The sequence below is a fragment of the Ruditapes philippinarum genome, unplaced genomic scaffold (genome assembly GCF_026571515.1).
Source record: "Ruditapes philippinarum isolate M1 unplaced genomic scaffold, ASM2657151v2 ctg90_1_1_1_1, whole genome shotgun sequence".
NCBI classification, from domain to species: Eukaryota; Metazoa; Mollusca; class Bivalvia; order Venerida; family Veneridae; genus Ruditapes; species Ruditapes philippinarum.
In genome coordinates, this window is record NW_026864022.1 from 120,732 (window position 1) to 132,470 (window position 11,739).

At 34.7% G+C, this 11,739-nt stretch overlaps 1 protein-coding gene across 1 annotated transcript; it reads right to left on the reverse strand.

The window, feature by feature from the left end:
* Positions 1–1,388: 1,388 nt before the first annotated feature.
* On the reverse strand, positions 1,389–9,583 carry LOC132724169 (aromatic-L-amino-acid decarboxylase-like). Its single transcript, XM_060708989.1, has 14 exons — positions 9,470–9,583; positions 8,641–8,760; positions 7,999–8,082; positions 7,369–7,482; positions 6,565–6,684; positions 6,032–6,166; positions 5,479–5,622; positions 5,001–5,067; positions 4,382–4,476; positions 3,858–3,925; positions 3,211–3,301; positions 2,660–2,758; positions 2,125–2,226; positions 1,389–1,955 (listed from the first exon to the last, which is right to left on the reverse strand). The coding sequence occupies exons 2-14, from the start codon at positions 8,755–8,757 to the stop codon at positions 1,593–1,595; spliced, it is 1,599 nt and encodes a 532-aa protein (XP_060564972.1). The 5' UTR covers positions 8,758–8,760; positions 9,470–9,583; the 3' UTR covers positions 1,389–1,592.
* Positions 9,584–11,739: the final 2,156 nt, after the last annotated feature.

Sequence of the window (11,739 nt, forward strand, 5' to 3'; positions counted from 1 at the left end):
GGTAATGTCTGCCAGGGACTTTGAATTTTTTATCATGTCTGCAAGTGACTTGGAATTGTTTCATGTTAGGAAACTATCCAACATCAATGGTTCTACTCAGATGCCAGCTTTTGTCTGAAATAATGCATAAAGGGGTACCTGAGGTCTTCCTCCATCAAAAAAGCTTGAAAGTCACCATATAACCTTAACAGTGTCAGCGTGAAATTAAACACATCCAAAATTCAATTTTAGAAAACAAACATGAATATTTGTTTGATATATGGAACAGAGGTCCCCAAATGTCCAAGTTATATATTCTTTTTTCTTTTGATGTAGAAACCTGTCTTATATCGATGAAACAAGTTTGTCTAGCTACGTTCCTGGGAATAAGGAAGAGAAGAAATCTAAATTAAAACTTTTAAATAATTAAACAGAATGGCTTTGTTTCCAATTAGCATGTCTTTGATCATTTAATCTTACTAGTGTCTACTTCATACATTCTTAATTGTTTGGTCAATACATTTTGTTGCAGTTTAATCTGTTGCTTCTCCAATAGTAATAAACTTCCATTGATTGTAAGCTTCAGGAACATCACAAAAAATTTAGTTGCTTTTAAAATACTATGGTGTACAATATGGGGCATAAATGTATAGGTTAAAACTATTGTATACAATGACATACAAATTTGTTAAGATTGAAGGCATGGTGTACAATATTGGAAATAACTGATTAGTTAAATACCATGGTGCACACTATACATTATTTGACATGGTAGTTTATGTCAAAAGTATAGTGAGAATTTTGAGACATAATTGCTTAGTTTTGAACTTCGGTACAATAGAAACATAATTGCTTAGGTTAAAACTATGGTGTACACAATTTCTTACGTGAATAATGTTAAACATGAGGTTAAGGTTTATGCTATGGTATACATTTGGAGACGTAATTGCTTATATAAAAAACATTCATGGATGCTAGCAGTGAAGTGTTATGTCCCTCGTATAGAAGTTTTGTAAATTGTCAGTCGACCCGTAGACAGCATCGTTTCCAATGTGGCAAGATCATCCCTTGTCAAAGTCACTGTTACTTTTAATTTGAAAACTGTTTATGCTTAATAACTGGGGAACATTTTATTCTTAAATGACCTCATACATTTATTTTTGAACACTGTCATAGCTGAATTGGTTCCACATTCATTTCTTTTACTCGTCTACAGCTGCACTTATACTATTTTGTCTAACTACACATCTATTTTGGATACCTGCCATTTTTACATCTCTTGTCAGTTGTCAGTCATTCTTATGCTTATCTAATATGAACTGATACGCACACAATAAGATAATAAGTCGATTTATAACCATAAGATATAGATCTATAAATAACAGAGAAACATTTTTTTTTCAAAACAAATGTAATTAACAACTTAGATATGTACAATGTAATATCAACGTAAAATCAACATCCAAACAAATCCTGAGCAAGCTCGGTAAACACAACAAATAACTTTAAAAAAAAATAACCATAATATTGCAGCATAAATAATACCCGTTAAAAACATTGACCTTAGAATTGTCAAGGCTAAGCTGATTTTCAATACATTGACGTTTTAATCACTATTTTCCAACTGGTGAGTGTCCATTTAAGTCGGCGCTATTTCCATTTAGGCTGACCCCATTCATACCCCGACTAACGTTTTCTACGTCATTTTCAGAGATCACGTGCAAACGTCGTGGTGAAATGTCGATGTCAATCATCGGCTTATGTTTCGGATCAGCCGTCGGCAAATGACATTTCATCATTATGTCGGTGCATGATTTTATGACACCAAACGAATAACGAATGTCCTCGGATGTTGTGCGTTCTGAGCAGACGGCAAGTCGCAGGAAGTAGATGTCACGAGCTATGGCGGGAATTAAATACAAGCGTCCATCAGCTACGATTTCTTCCAGAAGCTTTTCGCTCAAAATGTTATCACCCTAGAAAAAAAATCGGCAAAAAGTAGCATCAGTAATACATTCATTTATTTAAAAACAACTGATTTTATCCATAATGGAAATTGGCTATTGAAATGGAAATAATTTACCAAAACGGCTTTGTAATACATGTACATGTATGTTGATATTCCTTTAGGAAATTGTTCATTACCTTTAGTCTGAAGCAGACGAGTCCCATAACAACTTCTGCTACAATTTCAAATCGTCCATCATCTAACACCATACGTTCAAATTCATGAGCCAACTCACAATGCTAAATTTCAATTACATGTAGGAAATGCATCAGTAATTTAGCATATATATACAATATTTAACAGTATATAAAAAGGTTGTTTCTATTACATTATTGATATCATTATTAATCGGACACATATAATGTTCTTTAAGAAAGATCCATAATTTAGTTGTTGGGGAGTTTTTGTTTTTTGCCCAATTCATATTCATATCTGTAACTACATGTATAAAATAATGGAATAGCTCACAGTATGATTTCACAATACTTCCTACTCGTAAATGCCGCCAAATTGTACTTGTGGGCATCTTGCAGCGCTTTTTTTCTTATTACACTTTGTATTTATTAAAGATTAATACGTAAGGTTGCTGCTGCTTTTATATAAAAATGATTCAATTATAATATGTTAAACATGTGTTAATTAATTGAGTATAATATGTTTAACTTGACATACATGACGGATGTATTTTTGGACTCCCTCCACGCCGTATGATCGGAGCATAAACCAAAGCTTTAGGGATCGAAATCGACGTCCAAGAGGTATTTGCCAATGCTGAAAATATTACATGATTGTCAACCAATACAAGATCGTACAGACTGTTAAATCTGGCTCTTACAGAAAAATCCCAGTTCTCTTTTGTACTATAACTATTATAAGACAATTGTTGAAAAAAAAAAAAATAATAGATAAATATTGATAGAAAACGAAAATAATTATTCATGACTGGTCTATTCAGATGTACTGTATCGAACATTTCGTTGCCGACATAATCCATAGCTGGGTTCCTTTATAGAAAATCAAACTAAGTTAACTTTATTTGCCAGTGTGCCTGTCCTTACTGTGACTTCGTAACTCGCAATAAGACAAGGAAACCAATTATTTCGGTGCTGCTTGTTCTTGACCGTTAAACTCATTACATGACTTGTCATTTAAAAAAATAACAAATGATCTGATTTAGAAACCCGTCGTTATAAAAAATGAAATACAGAAGTGCTCGAACATACTCTGTAGTCAGGCACGTTGCCCTCGTTTTCGTGTCTCAGGTATATCGGATCCACATTAAAGGCATCCACTAACAGGGAGCTGTCCTGTATCCTGTCAATAAACATTAATGATTTATATAGAAAGATACTGGGATGTAAGTAAAAGTAAACATTGCATGTATGCATTAAAACATTTTTACATCGTTTATATAGTTACGTTAAAATTTGCTAAAATTTAGACCCGAAAATGTGAACGCACTCAAAACATTAGATATTTTCATTTTTTAATGTGTGCTGTCTTATCAGCAAGATATAAAGAGATCTATATATCACTTGTTGGGAAAACTATATTTCCTAGAATGACACGAAACAAGAAAAAAAATCTTATGAATACGATCTATAAGTTAATATTTATCAAACTTTTGAAGTACCTTTATCAAATAAATTTTTCGTTTTGATTACTGCAGTTGCTTTGAATTTGGAACGATCCTTTAGATATAAAAAAAAGGTATTCGTTTTGTTAAAAATCAAAGATTAGCCAATACCAAAACCAGGGTATATTAAGGGTCAGGTGGAACCGTAGAACATATATAGCAATATACATATGCAGATAATATGCGGGGGTGGGCGGGGGACATAGAAAGGAAATAATATAACTGAAGTCTCACCACAAAACTGATAAATCGAATGAAATCAACATCCATTTGTGTGGATTTATTGTAAATGTTTGTGCAAACTAAAATGTAAAACAATAAATGTTGTTTTTTTAAATTCATTTTTAAATGTTTCTTTAAACGTCTCCTCGAAACTAAATGTAAATTAAATAAGATTATGATTTTAATACATGGGACTAATGTCAGATTTCAATTCATGGAGTCAATGACAGATTTTAATATATGAAGTCAATATCGGATTTTATTACACGGTGACAATGTCTGATTTTATCACAGCATTGTGACCAATATTGGACTTTAAAACATTTAACATAGGATCAATTTCAGATTTTAATAATGAGGACAAAGTCAGATTTTATTACAGTCTGAGACATTGTCAGATTTGTTATATCATTGGGACAATGTCAAATTTATAATACAGAATATGGATAATGTCAGATTTTGTTACACCTTGAGAATGTCAGACTTTAGTACAACACGGGGTCAAACAATTTGAAACAGACGTCAAAAATAAATACCTCAACGCCTTTCATATAATGGCGGAACTCCGGACAGACGAACGCACTTCCGGCATAAGCAGCGTCTATATGCAGCCAAATATCATTCTCTTTACCTATCATATTAAAAAATCTTGAATTATTTGATTCAGAGAAAACTAATTAAATTAATCTATATCCTACTTTTAGTGGTTGATTAAGCCAAATATCAACGTTTCAACGTTTAAATCAGATGTATCAAAGCGCTGAAGGCACCGATTTGGTACACAAAAATAATGTTAGCCAGTTAATTTTGTTTTGTGTGCATTTTCGTTTGCTTTGTTCGTATTAGTCGATAACGATTTTTCATCATCATTAATTTTTATTTGAATTTATATTTTAATTCTTGTAGTGGCAATGCCATAGACGTGTATAATCAACCGACTGTCGAGCTTCGTATCGATTGATTCGAAGGTATGAACACTATTTTTGACAAATGTTCGAGAAAAAAAGTCTCGAAAATAACATGTCTTAATCATGGATCGTTCTGAAATTTCTAAAATTATTTGGATTCTGCAAACACTCGCGCATCAAAATGTCTAATCTTATAGTAATATGACTTCACATGTTTCGTTTTGTAGAAATAAGTTGAAATTCTAACATATTGGTCCGATTTCATCCAATCTATCAAACGCACACGATCCAGTGGTTCCGAGAGAGGCACACATCTAAAATTTTAAAAAAAGTTAGTGACTGAGAAATAAGTGTATAAAACAAAACATTGCGAGGTAAATAATATGGTGATAATTGAACGAGAAAATATTGTTTACGTACATGTATACAGCTTCAACAGTGTAAATCAAAACGATATAAAGAATGTATTTAATTTGTATATATGTCGTGTTGTGTCTGTTGTGTTAAATATTATTATGTTAGGTAATGTCATTTTAGGCTGCCGTTACTTTACGTTACGTAATGTTACGTTATGTTATGTTATGTTATTTTGTGTTAAATTATGTTCTGTTCAGAATGTCCTTTTCTTTATTTGGCTGATTTTGGACATATTAACAAAATAAAACGTCAGTCACAAATGATTTACATGTTAACATACAATTGTATCTTTGAAAAAATCAACCTACAAAAAATGGAATTTTCCCTTCTGCTTTGTCTTTTTCAATTTGTTGTTTAAGGAGGTCACCATGGAGACTGAACTTCTCGTCACTTTGTAATTTTACCATGGTAACAGAACCGAGTAACCCGGATCTATGAACCGAAGAGTTCGCCTAAAAATTAATAAACAAACACACTTGATTAAATTCAATTCCACTGCTCTTTATATACTCTTTCATTATTATTTTAATCTCTCAATGTTGAACACCATCAATTTTGTTCGCCATGGGATTATATTTCAATATTTGATATTGCTTACTAGCATACATGTATAATTATATGGTTAATGGCTTTAACGGCTGAAGTTCGTTTACTAGTACTTGTTTTCACCAACACCACCACCAAAAACAACAACAATCAATCAATAACGTTGTCTTTAATATACAGAATACATCTATTATTAATAGAATGTAAAAAAAACTTTATATTGTGGAAATGAGTGCCTATGGTTTTTAAATAAAATGATTGTAAGAAAACTCCAGCACACATTAATTAATTGTTTGTAAGATAGAAAAATGGTACCTGATCTGATGTGTATCCAACCAACTTTGATATAATTTCCAATTCATCCAACGCCGGGTTCTGTGATTTAAGTTTTGTCACCATTTTATTCCTTGCAGCTAACAAACACAGGAACACAGTCTCGCTGGCTGTCGTCTGGAGAAACAAATATGTTACAATATATTATACAGTTTTTGATAGTTTCCTTGACAATCCTTTTCAAAATTATAGATTAGCTTTTATTTTTTAAAAAAAGAGTTGTCCGTAAAACAGCGCGCTCGGCTATTCTTAGTTCTTGACACTGTAAGAATAGGGGCACAACTTTGTGTTAAAGTGTTACTCAGAGTTATGGGACCTATGCCAATTATGCTAGGTAATCACAGAGAAGAAGTGTGTTAAGTTTCAACTCGTTCCCTTCTTTGGTTTTGGTGACTCCAACTTGCATGTGAATACCTTAATCTAAGTGTGAGATAAAATAGCTGCTCTTATAAATTTGAATTGGAAAGTAAATTTAAACTACAACACAAATCGACGTCTGTCTGTGCCGGAATTACCTGTATGACGCCGCCACCCTTGCCTTTCCCACAATGCAAGAACTGTTCCGGAAGTGAAATCATTTTGCCAAGCCAGTCTGTAGTAATCATCTCTAGCTCGGTACAGGCTGGACTGGCTGCCTGAAATAGGGGATAGAACAAACAAATGAAATGTTCATAAAAACATATTGACATAGGCCATTTAATGTCGCATCTTTTATTTTCGGGTATCTTTTTTCACCAAACATACTGTAAGATTCCCTGTTAATTATTTGTTTTCCGAATCTGAATAACCTAATGACCTAATGATGTATTTGACCTATGTGCCTTGTCGAAGCAAATTAAATCATAGAAACTTTTTCTAGTTTAGTGTCCTTTCACTATTTTGTTTGGAGACTCGTATTCGTCTCAAACTTAAATGAGCCGCGTCACGACAAAACCAACATAGTGCGTTTGTGACCAGCATGGATCCAGACCAGCCTGCGCATCCGCTGCTGTTCGCTATCAGTTTAACTACTTGTTATGGGGTTTGTAAGCGAACAGCATGGATCCCGATCAGACTGCGCGGATGCGCAGGCTGGTCTGGATCCATGCTGGTCGCAAACCCATTATGTTGGTTTTGTGGTGACGCGGCTCACATAGAAAACGTTTCAACTTTCAAATCTGTTATCTAGGACAAAATGTTGATGCTCAAAGCTAAATTCTGAGATATTGTTGTTTTCTTTCAGAATTTCGTAGAGGGATTGCCCATACATAGAACAATATCTAACTTGTAGTAAATGTCCTAACATTTAGTTTGACTTTTCTGTTATCAATAATAATTACCCAGGAGAAACCTATACAACCAATGGCGTCCGACAACATATCACCAAGGATGGATGGGAAGGAATTACCAGCAGCATAGTAGGCATGGAAGTATGGACTGTGCCAATGTGTTATCTGAAATACAGATATCTTTTTTAATAATTCACATCTGAAAGTGATTCAAGTGATAATTTTAAATTCATAGACATTGTATTTATGTAATGATGGCATTTCCAACTTACATTTTTAAGCTGGCTTATTTAAATGAATATTGCAACTAGATTTGTTCTAGATAAACAATTTCCCGATTATATATATAATAGTGACTTTTTTACAGAGCGTCTTTCTTATTATAGAGGGAAAATTCCGACAAATAGGGCGCGTAAATCATCAAAGTAGAAATTGCTTTTATCATTTTATACTGGAACGTTTTATTCTGCTTTCATTTTGAAATAAGACTTTTTAACTAAAACTTTCTTAAGATATGGCTGTAAGAATATGAATATAGTGTAACTGTATACAGTTCTTTGAAATTTCTATAGCCTGTTTCACCAGTTATAGAACAAACGACAATTTTTAGCAAATCTAGCAAATCTAACCCAATACAGTGATTTTTTAAATATTTATTAGAAATACAAAAGATTTTCTTACCCCAGGCATTATGACCCTCTCTATGTCTTTCATTACTTCAGAAAATTCTTCCGGCTTTTCCGGGGCTTCATCTGGTATAAGTTTCTGAAGTAAAAAGCCTTGCAAAGTTCTTTTACCCTTGACCTTGGTTTTAGGTCAAATTACATAGCCTATAAGTAATCTTTTATTTCGTGCATAGGAGATCAATATCGCGATCCAAGGCGTTTGAGTGGCGTTGAAAATCCTGCTTTAAGGTTGCAAGAGTGCGGGTCCCTTATTTAGCTTAATTAATGAAAGGTCCTAATTGGGCCTGGATCCAGATTTAATAGAAAAAAAAGCACATGCGCAGTCAATGAATAGTTTATAGCTTTTAAATTATCAAATTTGGCCTACTTTTCATGACTTCTTTTCATATAAGCATTTATTCACATTATCTGGATTTTTGTAAGTTTGTCTGAGTGCATTTCAGCATATCATCAAAGTTCAGATAGGTACAAGGGCAAATACAAAAGTACTAATGTACGCAGAGGACATAACTCTCAAAAAAAAAACATTTATGCCAGGATTATTAGTTTATGTCAAAATCTTCTCTTTTGATTTGCTTCGATCGTTATCATTTCTAAAATAAGTATCAGTACTGTTTAATGCGCAGTATTTACTAACCTTCAAGTAGCCAGGTTTTACCCTGTGTACGACGGGTCTTTCCCGAATCTCCTTCAAATAGTCTGCAATATAATCAACCATCTCTCGGCCATATTTCCGGAATCCTTCCGCGTCCATTCTCTATATGCAAATAGGTCCATAGATAAATATCACAGGTACCTGCGAAACTTTCAAAGTGCATTTGACGTGCATTACATTTGAATATCTGATTCACGGTCATCAGAGTAAATCAACGGGAGCGAGCGTTCGTAGGGAGTTATTTATGATAATAATAATGCCATATATGGTACGACACTTATATACGTAACCATAGTAAATATAAATATATATGTCTTTTACGCGGGGTTGCCGAGTGGTTATGTTTGTCAACTTCAAACCACTTGTCCGTTATCGCTGCGGGTTGAAATATCCACAGGGACATGTAAGGAAGATATTCAAGTAGCTTACGGAACGTCGGTGGTTCTTCTAAGGTGCCCTTTAGCCTGATATAATGCACGAAGGGGCACCTGTGGTCCGCCTCCAACAGTAAAGAGGGAAAGACACCATATGACCTTTACAGTGTTGGCGCTACGTAAAACAGTACTAAAAAGAAGATAATCGTTTTCGAATAATTTAGAAAGTTATTATGAAAGTCTTGCAAACAATAAGGTATTTCTCATCAGATGTTTACTTGTAAAGTTACCTATTTAACATTAATGATTACTTTTATCAAAACCTGTAGACTATAGTACATTTTTCAATCCCTTTTTTGGACAAAATAGTTTTTATCTTACATTAAACGAATTTGATGACACAAAATATGTAGAAATGCGCCTATATCCATACTTACTGGTCGCCTTTTTTTGTCGCCAAAAGTTCCAATTTATGAGCTAAATACGTCTAAACTCTCACTTTTAAATTGTTATTTTGTACTCTCTTTACCTTCATATGGCCTGTGTGTCAAAAGGTGGACAAGATAAGGTTGGAAAATCTCTGAGATTTGTCTGTGGGAATATTTACAGATGTTATTTTAATCTCAACCATGATAAAATTTAGATGTCTAACTCTTAACAAGCAAACCTAAAACTATGTTTGGCCTTAGGCATTTTAATTCGTCTACTTTAAGAATGTCGGTCGGCGCCCGGTCAACGAGAAAAGCTCGCATTGAGTAGTTGATAACGTCGGGGTTTTAATATGGAATTTAGGGCAAAAATAAATGTTTAAAAAAACTCATACTATTGTCTTATAAGCATGTTCACTTATTACAGTCAGGAAATTATTCATTATAGTATCGCTAGCCAATGCGTTGCTATTTTATATGCATTGTGTAATTTTAGAATTTTTAGTGCAAGCATCAGGCAGTAAGCCTATTGTTGTAGCAATCTTTATATTTATTAAATACATTAATTACTTACCTATGGACTACTAGCCAAAGGTAGCATCCTTTAGACGGTTTATATGGAATTGATCCGTAGTTTTGTAGATGGTTTTCTAAGTATATATGGATCTCTTTGCCACATGTAAAGCTTGAATGAACTTTTGACCACTGATACTTTCGTTTGGGGCCAAATCTCAATGATTTTTAATGATTATCGGATTTTCATGCAGCGTTCGTGGACAAATTCTTTCCGTCATAGGTTCCACAGACACTTGCGGGTCCTATCTGTATCTGAGGATGGGTTCTGGTGTGTGTCACAGGGTGAGAAAGTGTGCAGCCTGACCGGGACTCTCCTAATTAGTGAACAGTTCTGAACCATGCCATACTTTCCAATTCGTCCTCGAATTTCACAGAGTTACAGAGCAATGTAAATTAAACTCTGAGCTATATCAGTCGCGGTCCCCCGTTGGGCGCCAAATGTCACAGGGTGAGAAAAATGTGCAGCCTGACCGGGACTCGAACCCGGGAGCCTTGGAATACCGTTCCGCGGCTCTACCGACTGAGCTATCCGACCGCTTACATATTTTCTCTTCTAATTAGTGAACAGTTCTGAACCGTGACATGTGTCCAAAAACACAATAAACGGACTCAAAATACAAAGTTTTCACTTTGTGACCGCAAAACGCTTCTGGTCATTAAAATCAACCCTCAATTTTTTTATAGATTTGGCTTTAAAACGAAGGAATGGGCAGTCAAATCCCATTCGAGCTTCATGTGTGTTGAAGAGATCCATAGATGATGTAAAAAACTACATTACTGTGCATCAGCTTCATATAAACATTCAATAGCCATGCAGCCTCAAACACCAGCTTAATTTAAGTTGGAAGTCCGTTTGTAAGTAATATTGTGTTTGATGATTATACGTCACTACAACAATAGGCTTACGGTCTAATGCTACACAATTGAAGAAAATAATCATTATAGTGTTACCCTGTTGGGGCCTCCGTGGCCGAGTGGTTAAGGTCGCTGACTTGAGATCAGAGGTCCCTCACGCTGTAGGTTCGATTCTCACTCGGGTCGAAATCTTTCATGTGAGGAAGCCTTCCAGCTGGCTTACGGAAGGTCGGTGGTTCTACCCAGCAGCTGCTGCCCGCTCGTGCCTGAAATAATGCCCGGAGGGGCACCTGGGGTCTTCCCCAACCAATATAAGCTGGAAAAAATCGACGAAAAAATCTCGGCAGGACGCTCTGGGATGGCCCGCCTTGAGTCCCATATATGGGCTTTCCGGTGGCGACCTAAAATAAACGCATTAAAAAAAATGTTACCCTGTTTCGTTATTCTGTTATTCTGTCATGCCGTCATCATGGTGATGACACCAGTTTCCGTTCTTTATCTTGGCAACATTCCCACACATTCAGTTATATGGATACATCATAGGAACATACATGTCAAGTACGAATTTGGTCTTGGTTAGATGATTTTTGACGGTGGTCCCTCTTGAACTTTGAAAAAAGAAGAAGAAATGTTCAGTTTCTGGTCATTATCTCCCCAATAGTTGTACACATTCAACTCAAATTTGACATATAGATACATTATATGAATAAGCACAATCATGAAGCAGGTCAAGTTTGAATTTGGTCATGGTTCGATTATTTTGGACAAAGTCATCCCTCTTGAACGTTGGAAAAAAAATGAAATTTTCAGTTTCCGCATTCTTATTATGGTGGAAATGAGTTGAAATG